Here is a 21,928-nt window from a genome sequence, read left to right as displayed (position 1 = left end):
CTATTTTTTTAATTAAATCTATTAATTTCAATTAAGGTGCATGAGGAAAAGTATCACATTCATCACAATCAATGATTACTTGTCATTTTGTTAATACCTCACTGTCCTGCCCTCAGCTGGCTTCAGAGATTGTGCCTTTCTGTAGTTGCCACCCACCCCTTCTGTAAGGCGGGAGGAACATAGGGCTACTCACTCATCTTCACCTATCATCTCCCGTTTCTTTATGTTCTGCAGTTAGGAGGGCACATTCTACCCTGGCACTTCCTGTTCACTCTTGTGGCATCATCCGCTCTCATGGTCCTGCTTTGTTCAGCTCATCGGGGGTAAGAGTGCAGTGCTTACATACACATTTACTCTACCCTGACAATCCAACTCCAGCCACGACATGCCATCCCTCTGATATATGCCTGCCAAGGGATTTGGAGTCACGCTATTGAACAACAGCTTCGATAGTTCCTTTAACCGATTTGAATGCGGAGGCCGTTTTAGCGGACGGAAATCCCTTTCAGCCAATGGTATATAGCTATATTACCTATGGTTCTTTCTCATTGCATGTCGCCAGATCATTACATTTGAATGCAGCTGTCATTTTAGGTGAGTGGAAAACATTGAGGAGCCAACAAGAGCTCAAAAAGTCACACTTCTAGGCAGAACCACATAGCTTCTGTCCAATCCAACCTTAAATCGTGTCCTGCATCGCTACTTCAGCGGGTCCGGTTCCTGGGGTGGGAGCCCATTTCCGGCTCCATCTTGGAGTGGTGTGGGGTCAGTTCAGGCGCCAGTACTCACGTGCGCTCTACTGCGCAGGAGCCAGCTAGGTTCTCCTACTTAAAGCTCCTCCCCCCGCGCAGCGGGATCGCGCAGCGGGATCGCGCAGCGGGGTCGCCTTTCGCTTAGCCTGAGTCGTGCCAGAGTCCTGCCCGTCTGCGCCCGTCCGCGCTAAGGCCGTGCGGGGCGCTGCGGGTAAGAGAACCATGTCAGGTAAGACATTTCTACGTGAGTCGCGATGCTCACTTACACTAGAGAGAGTTTATGGTCTATTGGTCAGGCCGTTCAAAGATGTGTGTTACCACCTGTCTATCCTCTCTGTGGTCTTATCAATGTTCCTGCAATAGGTGGATGCTTGACCCCCCCGGTGTCTATCCACCAGAGGGGCACTTCATCCGCCCCCCGGGTTAATGGCTCTGTGCCCACTTTGCGGGTGCTGAATCTGAATGCCAGATCTGTGGCTAAACATCATCAAGCCATTTATGACCTAATTGAGGATGAGTCCCCTGACGTTTTCGCTATTACAGAAACCAGGCTTCAGGATGCGGACGCGGCCATCATCAACTTAGCCTGTCCCCCTGAGTACTCTATGTACACTTTGAATCGACCTACGAGAGGTGGTGGCATTGCCCTCATAGTCAGGTCCTGTTTCACCTGTAATTGGAGCGGCCTCAACATCGCTGGCTGCGAAAACGCCTCTTTTAAGATCTTAATCAGCCCTCAGTTTACGCTCTCTGGAATGGTTGTCTACCCTCCTCCTGGTAGCGATGTAGTGTTCAGAAACACATTTCCAGATGCTATTAGTACGCTAGTCATTGGATGTGCTAACTTTTCCATCTTGGGTGATCTGAACCTGCATTTTGATATTCAGACCAACCCGACGGTGAGCAGTATTCTAGCTGATTTAGAGGCTCTTCAGCTCTCCCAACAGGTATCCCAGCCCACCCATGTAGGGGGCCACATTTTGGACCCCTTCTTCACCAACTTGGACGAGGCTAGGGTTATGTCCATCTTCCCTTTAGGGTGGACGGATCATTTTCTGGTGACCATTCGGTACCCTTTGCCTGAGACCCCTCCCACTCCATCTGTCAGAAGGGTCCCCAGGCGGCACTGGAATAAACTTAGGCTGGACGACCTGCACCGTCTCCTAGCGGAAGAGCCGCTAGGCCCTCTGGATAATGTGGAAACGGGCTATGACCAGTTTTGTACTTGGATCTCCAAGGCATTGGACTCTCTGATTCCCATCGTTTCGAGTAAAGTAAGCTCTAGAGAGTCGAGTCCCTGGTATGATAGTGCGCTACGTGCCTTGAAGGGTATTTGTAGACAGGCGGAAAGAGCGTGGCAGAAGTCTTATGGGGCTGATTTGAAAGCCGCATATGTTGCTTCCGTCAAAACTTACCATCGAGCTATTTGTAGAGCTCGTGCGGCATTCTATGCCTCGGAATTCCTCAACAGCTCGAACCCGTCCAAGACCATATTCAAAGCAGTTAAAGATCTTTTGGCGAAAAGGACTTCCTCTCTGGCAGTGGGGTCCACTTCCCACTGTGAGTCCTTGGCTTCCTTTTTCTTGGAGAAGGTCCAGGTTATCTACCGGGCCTTCCCCAGTACGGGGACTGTTCTGGGAGTCCTAGATGGGGTTCAAGGCCACTCTGTCCTGCACTCTTTTCCCCCATTACTCTTGGAGGGGTTTAATAAATTTGCTTCGCAGATTAAATCTGGCTCTCCGTCGGATCCAGTAAGACCCGCTCTTTTTAGAGACCAGTCCTTTCTGGGGCGCTCTGCAGTGTGTTCCCTAGTTAATCTCTCACTGGACTCAGGTGTGGTTCCAATTAAATGGAAGCAGGCGGTGGTTTCTCCAATCATTAAGAAGCCTTCGTTGGACCCCTATATCATTACTACCCTGGCCGGCGAAGATTGCGGAGGCTCATGTCAACCTGGCCTTGTCAGAACATCTTGCCCGGACCAATGCCTTAGACCCTACGCAGAATGGCTTTCGTGCTGGGCACAGCACGGAAACGGCCCTTCTTGCCATCGTAGAGCACCTATGTGCGGTGCTGGATGCTGGTCAGACGGCGGCGCTGGTATTATTAGACCTCAGCGCCGCCTTTGACACTGTTTCCCACAGCATTCTGTTGCACCGGCTAGAGGAGATTGGTGTTGGGGGACAGGCTTTACAGTGGTTCCGCTCCTTCCTCGACAATCGTTCTTTCTGTGTGGCTATCCCACCCTTTCAGTCCAAATTCCAGCCTCTGGCCATGGGGGTTCCACAGGGATCCTCGCTAAGCCCCACGTTATTCAACCTGTACGTGAGACCGCTGGCTGACGTCGCTAGGCAGTGGGGCCTGACTTTGGTCTCGTATGCCGATGACACTCAGCTGGCGGTTACTCTCAGCGGGGATGCGGAACAAGACGCCCCCAGGTTTCAGAATGGACTGAAGGCGGTGGCCAACTGGCTGACGGCGAACTGTCTCCAGCTTAATGCCACCAAGACAGAGATTATGATTGTCGGTAAGAGAGTGGAGCGCTGGGGTGACAGATGGTGGCCTTCAGAACTGGGACCAGCTCCGACTCCGGTCTCGGAACTAAGAAACCTGGGAGTTTGGCTGGACGCTGGCCTCACCTTCGTTGGCCATACCAAGAAAACTGCAGCCTGCTGTTTTGGCGTTCTTCGGGGTTTAAGACCTGTTCTTAAATTTTTTGATGCCCCAACTAGGCAGCTGGTGATTCAGGCTACAATTATTTCTCGCCTGGATTACGCCAGCTCCCTCCTGGTGGGGGCCAATCAGGCAGAAATTACCTGCCTACAGCGGGTACAAAATGCCACAGCCAGAGCGATAGTCGGTCTGCCTAGATTCTGTCCTGTTTCCAATGTCCTTCGCTCCTTGCATTGGCTACCAGTGAGGAAGAGAATACATTTTAAGGTCCTTTGCTTGACTTTTAAAATTTTGAAGGGCATAGGTCCTCAGATTTTGTCCAATTTTCTGTCCTTTTATGTTCCGACACGCGCTCTGCGCTCCTTGGGCCAGGCTCTTGCCGTGGTCCCTCGGTTCATGCTTTGTCGTGCCAGTGGACGATCCTTTTGTGTCAAAGCTGCAACAATCTGGAACTCCCTCCCGGTGGAAATTCGTCTGCTGGAGGATCTTATGTTTTTCGGAAAGCCATTAAAACCTTTCTGTTTTAGTTTCTCCTTTTAGTTGTCCCTATCTGTTTTCGTTCCGAGTTGTGCTATGTTCTACCTTGTTAGGGCGCCAGGACGCTCCTTTGCTGGAGCAGCTGTGCGCACAATAAATACCTATAACATAACATAACAAAATAAATACCTATAACATAACATTGTGCTCAAAGAAACAAATAAGTTGGAGGGTCCAACGCCCCTGTCTTCTTAGTGGTGCTTTAAGCTGTTTTCCTGTTGACAACTGTGTCATAAAGCCAGATCTCAAAATGTTATACTGTCTTGAAAATTATAGCTGGTGTTTTTCCAGTGAGGCAGAGGAAAATTGCACAGTATATTTTTGACTTCTTGGATATACCTGTACGTACACAATACTTATAATGCTCTAGATAAAGCCATGATAGATAGATAGATAGATAGATAGATATATAGATAGATATATAGATAGATAGATAGATAGATAGATAGATAGATAGATAGATAGATAGATAGATAGATAGATAGATAGATAGACCCGTATGCACAGAAGCCACTGTATGTGGACAGTGTCACTTTACCTTAAATGTAAACAGGCCACAAATAAAGTTCTTAATCACAACATCAGCTGTCTTGTGTGAATGGTGCCTCTGATTAAGCCATGTAGTAGAAAGCAAACAAGTCACAATACATCAGCAAAATCACAACGGAGAACAAATCGGCATCGTAAATATTAATTTGCAAAATAAAATGGCACAAAGAAGACAAACGAAATACAATCCACTTTCAAGCCTGTTTAAGATTTAGGGATGCTTGTAATATAGAATAGTGAGGCAGAAAAAATGTATTGAATTAACTTCGTACAAACGGCAAAAAACCTTCTGAACACCAAATTTAATAGTTAAGATAGTCCCCAACGCGAAGCATCGTTTCGGGGTGCGTATAGAGAATTATCAAGCGGGGTGCGTAGTGCAAACCCACTCATCTTAAACAGGCATGGCGGCTTCCCATTCCCGCTTCTCCAGACTGAATGTCTGACATAATATCGACAGACAGAATATCGAAATACAAAAATGTCGGCACAAAAATATCGACATCAAAAATATCGGAGTCATATCTTCATAAAGGTAAGTACAAAAATATCGAAAAAATAATATCGTAGTACAAAAATATCGAAATTAAAAATATCGTTTTTTTAAATGTATTAATAATAATGTAAAAATAATTTTAAAATACATATAATTTGGGGGCGTGGCTTAGCGGGCGATCATGGCGGACGTGGCTTGCTAGAGCTCCCGCCGGCCCGACACTTATCCTGGCGTTATCCTGGTCCCTGAACCCTACGGAGTGCACCACGACCGAGGAGACCCGAGCGGACGTCGCTGGGAGCCGTCCGGTGCCCGACACGAAGCGCGGAGACCACCTGGCGCGAAGAGGCGAGTGGGTGAAGCGAGCGGCCTGGTGCCCGTCGGACAGGCCGGGGCCTCAATTTTGGCGTGCCCGGGTCGGACCCGGGGCAGACGGCGCCGCTCCCAGACGGCGCTCCAGGGCTACCCACTACCGGCGGCCCATCGAGGAGTGCCCTATCTCTCCCCACATTGCCAGCGGTGGGGGCCCGTGCCTCTGTGGGAGCCTTGGCGGAGCTGCGGCCTTCCTGACCTCGGCGGAGCCGGGGCCTCGAGTTTGGCGGCCCCCGCACATCGTGGACCCCTTGATCCTGGGACCCTCCGCTGTTGGCGCCTGCAGCGCCCTACATCCTTTGGCGCATTCTGCTGCCGGCGGGCACGGCGCTCTTCACTGCAGCCAACCGCGGTGCCAGGCCGTTGGTGCGCGCCGCACCCTCCGCCCTCGTGGACCGAGGCGAGTCGGGCGGGGGCGGCCAGTGCCCGTGACGAGCCGGGGGTGCCGGTGAGACCGGTGTGGACCGGGCGCCGGCCCGCTGTGGGGACCGCCGAGCTGTGCAGGAGCAGGTGCAGATCATTGTGCCCCTGCATACACTGGGGCTCGCAGGTTCCACTGGCATAGATCGGAGGAGTCGGACACCTGGGGAGAGGCTTACATGCGCTGGGATCTGGCGGGGCTGCACGACCTGAGTCCCTCCCTGTGACCGACGGCTCGGCGACGGCGAGATCCTGAGTGGACTGGTGTGCTTCGGCCGCCCCGGCTGGGGCCTGAGCGAGGGACCCTCGAGCGGTGCGACCCCCCTACAGGTGCGTGCTACTGGTAGATCGCCTTTGCCGCCGCCATGACCAGGGGCACGGCCGCCACAAAGACTGGGCCAATCGACAAATTTACCGGCCCCGGTGGGAGTGCTGGAGCAGCTGGTGGGGGCCAGAGTGCTGGACCGGACAACGCGGCGCTGCTGACGGCCATCAACCAGTCCCGTGATATGTTAGATGCGAAAATTGGAGCGGTGGGAGCCGATGTGATGCTTCTGCGCCAGGACCTCCGCAACGCAGTCGCTCGCATAACGGAGACGGAGACCAGGGTCACGACAGTAGAGGGTGATGTTGACGTCCTTAAGAAGAAGATTGCCGACATGGAACAGACTCAACGAGGCTTGGCACTGCGGGTGGAAGATGCCGAGGGGCGGGCGCGACGGAACAACCTGCGCTTTGTTGGCTTTCCGGAGGACTGTGAGAAAGGGCCCATGGATGTCTTCCTGTCTCGGTGGCTGGAGAGCTGGCTGCCCCCGGACGCCCTGTCGAGCTGCTTTGTGGTGGAGCGCGCGCATCGCACCTTGACGCAGAAACCGCCGGTTGGGGAGCGACCTCGCCCGATCATCGCAAGGCTCCTTAACTTTCACGACAGGGATGTTATTCTCCGGGAAGCGCGGCTCAAGGACACGCTGCTCTATGACAACCATAAGATTATGATATTCCCTGATTACACCAAACTGGTTCACCAGCAGAGGCATTCCTTTCTGGAGGCAAAGGCCAAGCTGCGAGGTCTCAAGATCCAGTATTCGCTGCTGTACCCGGCTCGCCTCCGGGTGGTCTTCAACTCAAAGACTCTCTTCTTCGATACACCGGAGGCCGTCTTCAATTGGACTGATGAAACTGTCAGGATTCGCCCACACGTCCAGCCGGGGTTGCACTCCGGGTCGCCACGTGGCTCCTCGCCGGACCGGAGCGACCCGCCTGCCAAGGGAAAGCGCCATCGCAAATCCCGCTCCCGACGGAGGTCCCTGTCCCGGGATCCCTTGCTGGGGGACACACAACCTGACACAGAATAGCCTGGCGAAGACTCAGGATTGTCGCAGGCCGGGGCTACCTACTGGCGGCCTCTCATCGATGTCCCTACCCCGTGGCTGCTGAACTCTGGCCGATGGAGCAGCCGTTGACTGGTGCAGTATTGACTCCTTTCCTGGTGGGGGTGTGGACGCTTGCGGTCTGACACCCCTTGGTTTGTGGTGCCTTACTACTGATGTTGCTGTTTCCCTGGAGTGGGTTCGGGGTGCACTTTATGGGCTGCCTCCTCCGGATGGGGTTGGGGGGTGGTTCTGGGAGTGTGCCTGGTTGGTTTTAAGGGGGGACTAGTTGGGATCCATTGGTATGACTGGCTTTAGACGCTGTGTTTTGGGTCTGAAGTACCGTATACGGCGACAGATGCTTCATTGTTTATTGAGGTATTGGGGTGGGGGAGGGGGGTTCTGGGGTGTTTGGTTGTTGGGGGATCGGGTTGGGACTAGTGGGGTAGCGGGGGTTGGGAATGTGTTCTGTGGGATGCACGTGTTTCGTATGCTGTCGGCGGCTGGTGGGCTGGGAGCTTGGGTTGGGTTGCGGGGATTGTGGACACGGACCCATTGGGACAATGGCTGACGCCCCACGACTTGTGCCATCTACTGCTCTCATGCGCATACTGAGTTGGAATGTCCGGGGGCTCCTGGACAAGATCAAACGGGGGGCTGTGCTCCGCTGGGCAAAAAGGGACCTGGCTGACGTGCTCCTCCTCCAGGAAACGCACATGCTGGGTACGAAGGCTCTGAGCCTACAGAGGTTTGGCTTCCACCAGGTGTTTCATGCAGGGTTTGCCAGGGGCTCGAGGGGGGTGGCCATCCTGGTTCATAAACGGCTAGCTTATACCCATGAGCGTCAGTGGCTCGATTCGCAGGGCCGGTTTGTGTTTGTGCAAGGGAAGATTGGTGTGGAGCCCGTAATCCTTGGTAGTGTGTATGCCCCTCCCCCGCTGCAGTGGGCCCTTGCGGAGCGACTGTTTACCCTGTGGGCCGAACTTCCCCGTTCTTTGGCGGTAATTGGTGGCGACTGGAACGATGTGTTGGATGTGGCTCTGGACAGGCAGAGGAGGCAGGGGGTCGCGGCTGCGGCCTCGCCTACGAAGCTGAGTGCAATGATTGATGGCCTTGGATGGGTGGATGTGTGGAGACACCTTCATGCAGAGAGACGAGAATACACCTATGTGTCTGCTGTGCATGGCTCCCTCTCACGCTTAGACTGTGTATTTGTACCGGGGACCTTCCTTGACAGAGTAAAGGGGGCGGCGATCCGGCCTCGCGGGCTGTCCGACCACTCCCCTGTGGCGGTTCAAATTGACCTTTGCAAGGCGCGCCAACCATTCAGGTGGCGGATGTCTACATGGCACCTGCAGCAACCGGGCTATTCTCGGCATTTGCGCAGTGCGATCGCCCACTATTGGCGGGACAATCTAACGGAGGAGGTAGATGCAGTGACAGTGTGGGAGGCCATGAAACCCGCCATGAGGGCTGTCGATATTGCCTGGTGCGCTTCTGCTCGCCGGACCCGACAAGAAAGTATTGCCACTGCGGCAGAGAGTGTGGAAAGGCGGGAGGCACGACACAGGGAGGCGGCCGATGATATGACGCTGCGGCTGCTGTTACAAGCACAACAGTCTTACTCCTCGGTCTTGTTGGATGAGGCCCGCCAGGCGTGGCTGGCTACGCGTAGTAGGGTGTACCAGTGGGGCGACAAGTCCTGCACCATGCTCCACCGGTTGTGTCAGCAGACTTTTCAGCCGATCACTTTACCGGGGCTGGTCGACGGCGCGGGGGTAGCAATGACAGACCCTTCGATCCTTGCTGCGAGCTTCGCGCGCTATTACGAGCGTCAGTATGCCCCTCGCGAGAGCCTCTCCCCCGATGGCATTGAGGCGTACCTCGCGGCGGTCCGCCCGCAAGCGGTACCTGATGAGGTCCGCGATGCCCTGGATCTCCCCCTGACAGCTGAGGAATTGGGTGACGCGCTGGGTCAACTCAATGCGGGTAAAGCACCTGGGCCTAGTGGGTTCCCCAGTGAATTCTACCGGAAATTCCACCTGCAGCTTGGGCCGCATTACAGGCGGGCACTGGAACTGGCTCGGGAGCGGGGTAGCCTCCCCCCGGACTGGCGTCACGCCGAGATTGTGGTGTTTCAAAAGCCGGGTAGACCCCCCGAGCGCCACGAGTCCTACCGACCCATCTCCCTTATTAATTTTGAAGCCAAACTCCTGGCCAAGGCGCTTGCGAATCGCCTGCTTCCTCACATATCGGCTCTTGTCCACCCGGATCAGGCGGGATTCATGCCGCACCGGGCGACGCGACACAACATTCGGCGGGCGCAGGCGGCGATTGACGCGATCGGGACGACTGGGGACCAGGCGGCGCTGTTGTTGGCTGACATAGATAGTGCCTTTGACTCGGTCAGCTGGACCTACCTCCTTACCCTCCTGCCACTACTGAACCTGGGTCCGGTTTTCGTCTCCTATGTAAAGCTACTCTATACCGATATCACCGCTTCTGTGCGCGTCTCTGGGGCGATTTCCGCGCGATTCCCCGTGGCCAGGGGCACTCGTCAGGGGTGCCCCCTCTCCCCGTACCTCTTCGCGCTGGCCATGGAACCTATGGCCGCCCGAGTGCGCCAAGACGCGCTCTATCGGGGCTTTGTGTGGGGGTCTGGCCACTCGGACCGCATTGCCCTATATGCGGACGACGTGCTCTTCTTCATGACCGACTTACACCGTACAGGGCCTCGTGTACTCGACATAATGCGGGAGTTCGGCCAGACGTCGGGGCTCTTTCTTAACCCTCGCAAGTCAACCCTGTGGATTCTGGGGGGTGCCTCGGTGAGTTGCCAGTGGGCTGCGTCTCTTCAGGTGGCGGTCGACGGCATGAAGTACCTGGGCGTTTACCTCTCGGCCTCGCCTGCTGTGGCGTGGAATCGTAACATCCAGCCGGTGTGGGACAGGGTCCAGGTTGACGTTAAGACCTGGACGCGTATGCCCCTCAATATCTATGGCCGGTCGGCTATTTTCAAAATGGTGGCCCTGCCTCGGCTCCTCTACCAACTACAGAATCACCCGTATAAAATAGACCCGCAGTGGTTCCGTGGTGTCAACTCGGTGCTGGGCAGATTTCTGTGGGCCGGGGGTGCCTCTAGGGTGGCACTGCGTACCTGCTTCCTCTCTACCTACTGTGGCGGCTTGGCGTCCGCGGACCTGCTATCGTATTACCAGGCCTCCCACCTTCTAGTGCTCAACGAGTGGTGGTACGGGGATCGTAGCGATCCGGCCTATGCACTGGAACACTCCTTGATGGGCGGTGCCACTCTCCACACCCTGCTGTACTCGGCCAGGCGGAGGAGGGCCTTGCCAAGGGTCACCCAGGTGGTCTTCGCGATCTGGCGGCAGGCTCTGCGCCGCATGGGGTGGTGGGGCAGGCTGACGGCCGAGACGCCGCTGTGGCATAACGGTCTACTACCAGAGCTGGCCTCCTTGTCCGGGTTCAGCGGCTGGGACGCGATCGGGATCTCGTCCCTCGGTAATGTTCTCAACGGAACCACGCTTAAGTCCTTCCAGGACCTTAGCTCCGAGTATAATTTGTCCAGGTCCCAATTCTTTCGCTATCTTCAGTTCCGACATGCCCTTGGCCCCAGCCTAGTGGGGTTGGAACAGCTCCCCGACTTTAGTCCTATTGAGGCTAAATTGTTTATGGGCGACCTGGGCGACAAGAAAGTCTCTCAGATATACCGCTCCCTGGTCGTCAACTGCTCCCCCTCCCTCTCGACTTTGAAGGCCGCCTGGGAGAATGATGTTGGCCCCTTGGATGATGATGACTGGCGGGAGGCCCTCGAATCCCCTCGGAGTGCAGCTATAGCCGTCCGTCTTCGGTTCATTCAATTTAAATACCTCCATAGGGCCTATTATACTAGGGAGCGGCTGTGGCGTGCGGGCCTCATAGCTGCCCCTGAATGTCTGAGGTGTGGTGCTGAGAGGGGGACGCTTTTCCATACCGTGTGGTCCTGTGAGAGGCTGACCCGATTCTGGGCGGGTGTGTGGGACTGCCTGTCGGAAGTGCTGGGGTGGGATGTTCCCCGTACCCCTAGGCTGGGCCTCCTTCATATTCTGGAAAATGTTGGGGGTAACATTTACAAGCGCCACCTACTGCTGCTGGGACTAGTGGTGGCTAAGCGTGACCTGGCCCAAGCATGGAAGTGCGAACGTGCCCCCCCCCTGAGTGCGTGGAAGGCAGGTTTAGACTATCTGATGGGTTTAGAATTACCCGTGTTTGAGGCCAGGGGGTGCCCCCGGAAACACTATAAGATCTGGAAGCGGTGGGCGGACTACAGGGGTCTGGACCTCGATCCCCCAGCTGACATTGATGATGTGCTGGCCCTTGATGTGGACCCCGGGCCCTAGGCTATTAGCCAACTCTGACATTGCTTCCGTCTCCTGTTGCTGACTAGCGATCACGTGCACTGGGTTAGGGTGGGATAAGGGGTGGGTAGTTGGAAGGGGTGTTGGGGGATGCTGTTGGGAATGGGTGGGCTGGGGGGTTTAGGGGCGTGCCCCTTTGTTTCCGTAAAACTCTGAGTTCACTATCATGCCTTTCTCTGTCTGTGTTGTTGACAGTCTCCTCCTGACTGTGGAGGGCTGTCCTGAATCTTGATTGAACTCTTAATAAACACGGTTTTGAAAAAAAAATACATATAATTTTACAAATATTAAATAAAAATATTAAAACAAAATTAAAACTTATACATATACATTTAAAATAAATAAAACACTTAATAATTTAATGTAATTTTCTTTTTTTTAATTTCATTTAATTGATTTAATGTAAATTATTTTTATTTTTACCCTGTACGCCTGTACCCCAAAAACCCAAAACTGACCCTGAACCCTAAAAATATCCCTGTACCCCAAAAACCCCAAACTGACCCTGAACCCTAAAACTATCCCTGTACCCCAAAAACCCAAAACTGACTCTGAACCCTAAAAATACCCCTTTACCCAAAAACTGACCCTGAACCCTAAAAATACCCCTTTACCCAAAAACTGAAAACTGACCCTGAACCCTAAAAATATCCCTTTACCCAAGAACTGAAAACTGACCCTGAACCCTAAAAATACCCCTTTACCCAAAAACTGAAAACTGACCCTGAACCCTAAAAATATCCCTTTACCCAAGAACTGAAAACTGACCCTGAACCCTAAAAATACCCCTTTACCCAAAAACTGAAAACTGACCCTGAACCCTAAAAATACCCCTTTACCCAAAAACTGAAAACTGACCCTGAACCCTAAAAATACCCCTTTACCCAAGAACTGAAAACTGACCCTGAACCCTAAAAATACTGTTACCAAAAAACTGAAAACTGACCCTGAACCCTAAAAATACCCCTTTACCCAAAAACTGAAAACTGACCCTGAACCCTAAAAATACCCCTTTACCCAAGAACTGAAAACTGACCCTGAACCCTAAAAATACCCCTTTACCCAAAAACTGAAAACTGACCCCGAACCTTAAAAATACTCCTTTACCCAAAATTAATTAATATTATTTAATTACCAATTAATTATTAATTAACAATAAAGTAAATATATTAGCACATTAGCTGTAATTAATTTAATTTAATAATTAATATTATTTTTTCCCAATTAATTAAGAATAACAAAAAATTTTATATATAAAAAATTACTCTAATTAATGTAATTAACTAATTAATAATTAAAAATATGTACAAAATTATATTAATTAATTAACTAATTAATATAAATGAATTACCAATTAATTATTAATTAAAATATTTACAAACATATAATAATTAATTAATTATTATTAAATTACTTCCCACCCTATTCCCCTATAAACCCATAACCCGCTACAGAACATATTTATCAAAATTAATTCTCGAATAATTAATTAATAATTCCTACTAATTATTAATTAATTTAACATAATTAAATTACTTCCCACCCTATTCCCCTATAAACCCACAACCCGCTACAGTAGTAAAAGACAATATTTAATTAAATTACATTAAAAATAAATAATAAAACATAATAAATACAATATAATATACACTAAATTTATTTAAAAATTGATATTAGTAACATCAAAGTTATTTATTTCGATATTATTGACATCGATATTTAAAACTTCGATATTACTGATATCATACTAATATCGATATTAAGACTGTCGATATTACTTACCTTCGATATTTTGTCCCATCGATATTTAAACTTCGATATAATTGTATATCGAAATTTAAAACTCGATATTTTGTCTGTGTACCCTCCAGACTATGACTATGTCCTTCTTAGTCACGAAAGCTAACATTTTACATGTCCACCCAGCAAAACGCTTCAGTATACGGCTACTGGATCTGACAATCAGGAAAGGAATCAGGAAGTCTAAGCTTAAAGAGTGCAACATCATTGACCGGCACAATATCCTGGGTTTTTAATGTCATGGTCGCTGCACTTCTTTGTTGTAAAAGAACAAAAAGAACTTCTAAATGACAATAATTTCCTACAAAAAAATGCACTTTTTTTTTTATTTCCCGACATCTTCTAAAGCAGGTAATTATAGAGTTTCTCAGTTTCATTTTGGATTTTACTGCTCAATGTTGAACGCCCACGCCCACAATACAAGAATATTGAAAGGTTAATGCACTTGGGGAAGTATAGATTTGCTCTTTCCAACTCCACATCCACGTACCTTAAAGATATATATATATAAATATCAGAAAGGTACATATAAGTGGAGGAAGGTATAGAAAATCTAGACCTACTTAGCTGTTGATAGTTTATTTTAAATATTTTCTCCTCAATATTGGGTGCCACCGATATTCTGGTGTCGATATTCAGGGTGTACACCCCCATTTTGGGATGAAAACAACATCAAACAACGCAAATAACCTTGTTATTACTTTAATTAATGCATTGTCTACCCTAAGTATTATGGGGATGGTAATGTTTTTTGTTTGTTTGTGCTCTCTGTTTGTTTGGGACTGCTAATGGTACGTTGATAACACTTTCAGTGTCTAAACTGAAGAATAGCAGGTTCCTTAAAGAGAACACACATTGAAAGCTATTCTAAGAAATAACAGTTGCTGATACTTAGTCTATTGGTGAAATATGCTACAAATGCCTTCGTTATGAGTGGCCTGTTAATTTCAATGGGGACTGTAATTGGAGTTGTAAATTGATTTCCTTTCACACAGAGATTGATCTCTGTTTCAAACACTGGGGAAACACTGCAGGAATGTTTATGTTAATAGTTTCTAAATGCGCTAGCAGCTTAAAGGTGTCCTGGCGCTGAAAAACTTACACAAGTCAAAATATAATTCCTTTTGGGCGAATTCCCTTTGGGCGAATTACCGTGTTGGAATACAAGGCTCGAAACGGCAAACAAAATATAGTGTATGTTAATAAACTGTCCAGATCGACTTTTATTATAGTGTTTTCACCATTTTTTAATATTGTTTATATTGCTTCCTTGTTATGATTTGATATTGGTGAGTTTATATGTGTCTGTCTGTAAGAATTTGTTTTTCTACGGTAATTCGCCCAAAGGAATTATATTTTGACTTGTGTCAATTGTGGAACCCTATCCCTTTGGTTTTGGGGTCCCTCTCTCTTTTATTAGAGCTGAAAAACTTACAACTGCTCTACATGGAGTGGAATCAAGAGAAAAACACCAAAAGAAAGAGCAACCTATCAGACCAGTCAAAAAAGACAAGTCCCCAAGAAAAAAACAGTCCGTAAGCCGACATATACTAATTAGCATCTATCAAACAAACCCAGTCCTGTAGACTGACCATAACATATTAAATGAAAACATAGGAACTATTGGGAGTTACAAGCTATAGAGCCAGTTTTGAGGAGTCTTTCTAAAGTGCAGGTGTGATGGAGGTGTCCACATTGTAATCGGAATGGCGTGGAGTTTCACATTCTTGCAGCCTTGACTGAGAAAGCCCAACTGTCAGAGCGGGCTCTAGAGGGACTAGTATGAGGGCGCAATCCTGAGAACAAAGTGGCCGACTTGGAATATAGATATTGAATTTGTTTCTCTAATTGAATAGGCCAGAGTGGTATAGGGCTCAGTGAACAATTCAGAGGGATTTAAAAGTAATCCTCTTTGAGCAGGTAGCCAGTAAAGCCTATTCATGGCAGAGGAAGAAGAGGCGGGCCTGGGAAGGCCAAGGGCTAATTTGGCTGCAACATTTTGGATATAGACTGGAGTTTGCTTACTATGCTCATCAGTGTATCTAGGAAAAGAGAATTACAGTAGTCCAAATGACTAAGAATATTCGTCTGGACCACAATAAGGTGGGCAGAGGATGGGAGAAGAGGGACAATCTTTCTTAATACCTTTAGCCAAAGAAAACAGGACATTCTCAAGTGATAGGCCGTCTTTTCAAAGTCAGATTCTCATCCAGGTTTTCTGGGAGATGCAGAGCAGGAGAAGGCCATAAAAACATCATTAGAAAAAGTCTAGCCGGAGCAGTGTGGAAAATCTAAAAGACATCACTCTCATCTGAATTAAATTTCAGGAAATTGAGTTGCAACCTGGAGGAGACTACTGTCATGCAATGATGGCATGACTCAAGCAAGGGAAATTCTGTTCTGTCCAAAGCAATGATCAGTTGGGTTTTGTCGTCGTAATTCATGCAGGTGACCCCAAAGGACCTGACTAAAGTAGCAGAAGACAGGTATAAATATTGAACAGGGTAGGGCCATGGGCAGACCCCTTTGGAACACCTAGACACAAAGACCAGAAAACTGACATAAACAGAGGAAAGTAGACTGCTTGGCATCTGTCTTTCAGTAAAAGATTTACAACATTGGTATGAAAACCTCAGAAAACTGTAAACACCACTGCCAGCACCTCCAATTTTCATGTGTTGGTCTCTACTGAAGAAGGACAACAATCCTGAAACACATGTCTAGAGATACACAGCACTGGCTACACCAACAATGGTGAATACTATGGACTTTCAACTAAAGTGGCTGTTATCATGCACTGCATTTCCCCACAATGTATCTGGGCTAATTGTGTGCAAGGTAATGTGCTCCCTACTCCTTTTTAGATTTACATCATTGGTGTGCTGTCCTGCCAATTCTGGCCTCAGTGAATCTGAATAGAGGGATGGATGAGAGACAGTATGGAAAGCAGCAGACATATATAAAAGAGTTCATGCAATAGTTTGAGCTATGTCTTCTGACAGTCTTAGATCGTCTAAAACAGTCAAAAGAGCGGTTTCCATACTGTGTTCCCGTCGAAATTCAGACTGTACATCGTTTTTTTCCCAAAAAAAAAAAATTAAGAAATTGCAGTGCCTATCCAACATCTTAACTGCAAAAGGAAGAAGAGAGATGGGCGAAAGAGAGAGAGTATTTGGATCTACATTAGGTTTTTTAGCAGAAGGATAATAACATCACATTTCCACTCTGTCTGGACCAGGCACTATCAAGGGAGTAATTTCAATCTTCCAACATTGGCTGATAGAGAGCAGTCCTGCCATAATCCCAAACTTAGGCAGAATAGGATCGAAGGGAGATCCAGACCTGGTAGAGGTTGTAAAAGCGGTAAATTACTCCAGAGTCAGGTTTTCAAAATGACCTAATCAGAGTGCCGAACCTGGTCCAGGTAGAGCTTCAATAAGGCCAGAGTCGCTCATCCCAGGAGTAAAGAGTACATTAAATGAGTCAACCCATTTTAACCAGCAGTTCGGATAAGGTTCCATCTCATAGCCCCTATGTTACAGCGGGTTACATATCTTATTTATTTTCTCTTCAAAGTAATGGAAGCCACACTCTTTCTTTCTAACTTCTTACACCCAAGTTTTGCTTCGGAGAGTGAAGTAGTATCCCAAGGAGTAGAAGGTCTAACTCGTTTTCAGCTAACTTTATTTACGGGCAATACCCTATGGAAATAGAGTTAAGCAAGTTTACTCCAAAGGTATTTAAATTGAGGTGCCATGTAGCTAACTTGGGCCGAGGACTCTGGGATTTTAAATTCAAAGTGAATTTGAGAAGGTAGAGGCCAGACCAAAGGTGAGGTAAGGTTTCCATGCTGTCTACAGAGCTCCTAGTACCGAAGACCAAATCCAAAGTGTGATTTTTTTTGTGTGTCGGGCCCGGACTTTCTGAAGCAGCATTGAAAATTTTTTTCCACCGATTATTTCCTAAAATCTTATAATCCCTGTCACTTCTGAGACCCCCAGTAACAGTAATTCCAAGGGGCGGTGGTGTAAATTGAAGGGATTTTAATGAGCCACTAACAATGAGGGCCAATGTGCTTGAGGTTTTTGCTTTTCTATATAACTAATTGAAAGTGATATAAGAATACATGTTTGTAAATATATTTCCTTCCTTCATTTGACTGTTTTGTTTCTGCTACTTATGCTGCTGCTGGTGATTTGCATTTTAATTCATCAAAATGCCTCTAAACTAGCAATCTGTATCACTGTTCCCAATGAGCCCAAAGTTGGTGAGTAGTATCTTTCTTCTTCCTGATGCTTCTCAGTCCACCCATTCATATTTGTCTTTACCTCACCTTTTTCAGGTCTGATGATGCCAGTGCTGTCCATGGCTATTTTGGACAAAAGTACATTGGTGTTGGAAGAGGAGGAACACTGGAGATTCATGGGCAGAGAAAATTGTCATGGACTTTTCTGAACAAAACCCTTCACCCTGGTGGCTTGAGCGAAGGTGGCTACTATTTTGAGAAGAGCTGGGGTCACCGTGGTGTCATTGTCCACATTATAGACCCAGACACCGGGGATGTTGTTCATTCAGACCGGTGAGTCCACAAGTTGTAGTTGCTCAGTGTCATTCTAACCAGTTTATCTTCTGATGACAGCACCATTGAACAGGTCTCACGCCTATCAACTTCTTCGCACCTCAAAAGTCATTGCCTGCTTAGATGACCTGACTACAAGTTAGCCGAGGCCTTCACTTTATGTTGTTCTCCACAAAAGTGCTAACTGTAGGCATTTGGAAATAACAGTGAAGGTGAGGAGTACAGAGCAACACACATGTAACGATGAACATGTTTGACACATTCACTTCCAGTTGGATTTGTGAGGAATAATTCTATCCATTTTAATGCTGGGCATCATATTCTGTATATGTGTTTCCATTCTGGAATTGATTGGAGTAATATGCCTTATGGCATGATGTTGACCAATCCGAGCAGCTTACGACAGATTTCGTACCATTATCTAAAGCTGTTTAATAATATTTTCTGCTGTCCATCTGTGTGTAACAATTTCTCATTTGGATATAAAGCCTTGTTGGAGATTTTGGGGTTGTGGAGATGTGCACTTACTTAAATTCGCTGTTGCATTTATATGGTGATAATAAATATTAAATGCAATATGGTTCTGTAGTTGGTCGAGGCATTTTTGTCTGCTCTGGGTTTCAGAAAAATAGAAGAGACTAAAGTTCGAGTCTGTTACAGACTTCATTAGTCAGTGAGTTGTTGATGACGGCCATTTTGAGCTTTGTCCAGCAAAGCTATATGTTGTATGAGAAGCTGGATGCACAAGAGATCGCTGTGACTTATGAAAGTTACAAAGTCCTAATGCTCAAGGTTATCATTTCCTCGTGTGACATGAGAGTGAACTTGTTAAGTGTTTGTGGGAGAATGGGAACATTAATGTGAGGCAGATATAGCTTTGATTGTGTGTTGTTTCTTATTGTATAAGTTTTGGCCAATAAGAATCTACTGGGCCTCCTTGCTATATCTTGTGAGGACTGAGGGCCTGATTACTATCTTGACAGATGGGATAATCTACACAGATGCGACGGCTATCCCGCCGGGCGTATTAGAATTTTCATTATATCCTATGGAACTTGAAATACGGCGGACGGGATACAAGTGCCATTATATCCTATGTAACTTGTAATCTGGTGGACAGGATATCCGTCATGTTTGTGATAAGTATTCCATCCGTCAAGATCGCAATCAAGCCCTGAGTCTTCTCTCTGGCTAGATTTGTTAAGGCGTGGGAGCGAGCTGCTTCATGGAACAATGTATGTGAGCTTCGGGGTGCAGGGCCTCACAGGTGGATGTTAATGTTAATGAGATTTATTGAGCGCGCGTATACCCAGAGGCGTGTTGAGTTTATGCCTGAGTCTCCATGCTCACTCGACCCTACCGGATCCATCCTTTGGGGTCGAGTTGTTCACAGTCAGCGCAGATCCACTCCTCGCACCCACCTGGCTCGTGAAGAATGGAAGGACACATTCACGATACGAATTATCTTATTAATATTCATCATTTATTCACTGGCTGAGGAAGCAGCGAAATCCACACACTGTTAGCAGCGCAACATTTCCACCGGGACCTCCGCTCTCCTCAGCGACGTGTGTGTGCACCTGGCAGCCTCAGTCGTTTATTAATTACTTAACTCAGGTGTCAACAGAGAACAAGCCAAGGGACTGAAAATTCCAAGTGATTAATTACTTCAGTTCAGGTTCAGTCACGCAATTGCTTTTCATGTTGGCATTTCCTAACACCGGTATTGAGCCTGCATAGTCATGCTTAATCGGAAATGTCTTAATGGCCATTTAGAGAATATATCGCGGTTTTGGTCCATCTGTTCTGGCTTGATAGACTTTATTGAGAAAGATACAGAGCTGAAAGCCTCACTTGAAAAAGTGCCACATAGTCAGTAGCTAACTATGCTTGTAGAATGCTGTCACTGATGCTGATAGGTGGCCACACTTTCAGGAGAGTTGTAGCTGAAAGCTGGTCATGTTTGAAGGCAGGTGCCACTGAGACGGCAATTCATGCAGAACTGTTGTCAATCAACTGCCCAGGCCTAGAAGGCACGAGTAGCACAGTCAAAAAGCTGCCCATGCTTGTTGGACAGTGGTGGCCGGAGCAGACCGCAGGCTCTTCATGGATGTTCACATTTCAAAAAAATTGTAGCCTATTTATCAGTTTTTGGTTACTTAAGTGTTTTGAGAAAATTATTTGGCTCCTCCCTATTCCTGCACAAAAAAGTGGTTCAGGATCTGGTTGCATCTAGGTTGGACAATGGCAACGTGCTTTAATTAGATGCCCCTAAAAAACACTGATCAGACTTCAGATTGTATGAAATTCTGCTGCACATTTGCTTTGCCTTGGCCCCAGGCATTCGCTCGGCCTCATTCTCTTCACTGCTTGACAGCAGAGAAACACACCCATTGTACGGCTTTTCTCTTTATGCATAATAATTAATGTGGTGGTGGCCTTTTTTACCTTAGAGCATTGAAGCAATGGCGTTCTTCCAATTGACCCCTTTGCTCTGGAAAGCAGCTATTAATTACTTTGCATCGTTACAAACGTGTAAAAAAGGGAGCAGGTCTTTTGTTATTCTTGGGCTTACATTATGGAACACCGTAGAGAGCTGAGACCTAGCTACTTTTGTATGATGCCCGGTGGTCCTAGCCCACGAGCTATAGGGGAGATTGACTTTGGACTCCCTCCTTTGACTATCACCTACCCACCCGGACTTTGGGCAAACGCTCCCGCGTCTCTCCTGACCTTATCTTCCCCCTCTCCCTTCACCCAACCCTCTCCGCTCCTACTCTTTCCAGCTTCTGTCCTCTGGCCTCACCTGCCCCTGCCCTTTGTCCCCACCCTGTTTTTCGTGAACCTCTTCCCTCAACACTTGAGACCGAACTATTTTGTCTGATGTCCGATGGAGCTACCGGTTTAGCTATAGGGGAGATGGGCCGTGGATTCCCTCCTTGGTCATCACCTACCCAGTCGGTCTTTAGACAGACTTCCTTTCGTCTCTACGGTTGTCTCTTCCCTTATCCTCACTTTCTCACTTTCTCGCCTCCCCTACCCCCCACTACTTTTCTCTCTCCTTTCCCTCCTCTCCTAATGTATTGCTGATTGTTTGATGTAATGTGTATCTGTTGTTCTTTTTCTGTTATATTGTTGAACCACATTGTTGCACTTCCTTTCGTCTCTCCTGTCGTCTCCTCCCGCATCCTTCCTCTCCTTCTCTCCCCTCTCAAAGTATTGAGACTGAACTATTTTGTCTGATGCCCGCTGGAGCTACCTGGTTTAGCTATAGAGGAGATGGGCCGTGGATTCCCTCCTTGGTCGTCACCTACCCAATCGTTCTTTAGGCAGACTTCTTTTTCGTCTCTCCTTATTGTCTCGTCCCTTATCCTCCCTTTCTCACCTCCCCTGCCCCCCCCGCACTACTTTTCTCGCTCTGATACCTTCGGGTCTATTTATTTATTTATTTAAAATTTTATATAGCGCGCAGTTACCCTTGGGCATCCCAGCGCTTATCCAGACACCATCAGATAGTAAAAACGGCCAGTTTGATGCACTCAAGCAGGGAACAGAAAGGTTTTAAGACATTTGCGGAACCGCAGTGCGCAAGTCTCGGCACGTAGTTTTAAAGGGAGCGAGTTCCACAGCTTCGCCGTGTTAAATGAAAATCTTCAGCCGCCCGAGCGGGCCCTTTTAACTCTGGGGACTAAAAGAAGGTGTTTTTGGTCAGAGCGCAATGTTCTGCTCGCTTTGTATGGGACCGCTAAATTCTTTAGAATAGGGGGGCCTTTCCCCAGAAGAATTTTATGGGCTGTACAGAGTGCCTTAAATATAACTCTCTCCCGCAGCGGAAGCCAATGCAGCGCCTTTAAGGCGGCTCTTGCTGATTGCGTCCTAGGAACGTCCATGAGCAGCCTTGCCGCCGCATTTTGGACCTGCTGGAGTGTCTTGAGAGTGGATTCAGGAGCGCCCAGAAAGATGGC

At 48.2% G+C, this 21,928-nt stretch overlaps 1 protein-coding gene across 1 annotated transcript in view; it reads left to right on the top strand.

Annotated features, from left to right (window-relative positions):
• Window positions 1-21,928, top strand: part of CEMIP (cell migration inducing hyaluronidase 1) — an 857,787-nt gene that overhangs the window by 474,703 nt on the left and 361,156 nt on the right. Inside the window, exon 5 of the mRNA XM_086957874.1 lies at window positions 17,727-17,963. Coding sequence (XP_086814000.1) covers window positions 17,727-17,963 — 237 coding nt within the window. The remainder of the gene's footprint in view (window positions 1-17,726; window positions 17,964-21,928) is intronic.

Source organism: Lissotriton vulgaris, chromosome 2_1 (assembly GCF_964263255.1).
Source record: "Lissotriton vulgaris chromosome 2_1, aLisVul1.2, whole genome shotgun sequence".
Lineage (NCBI taxonomy): Eukaryota > Metazoa > Chordata > Amphibia > Caudata > Salamandridae > Lissotriton > Lissotriton vulgaris.
Note: the sequence above shows the minus strand (reverse complement) of the source record. Positions and strands in the feature narration are given on the sequence as shown.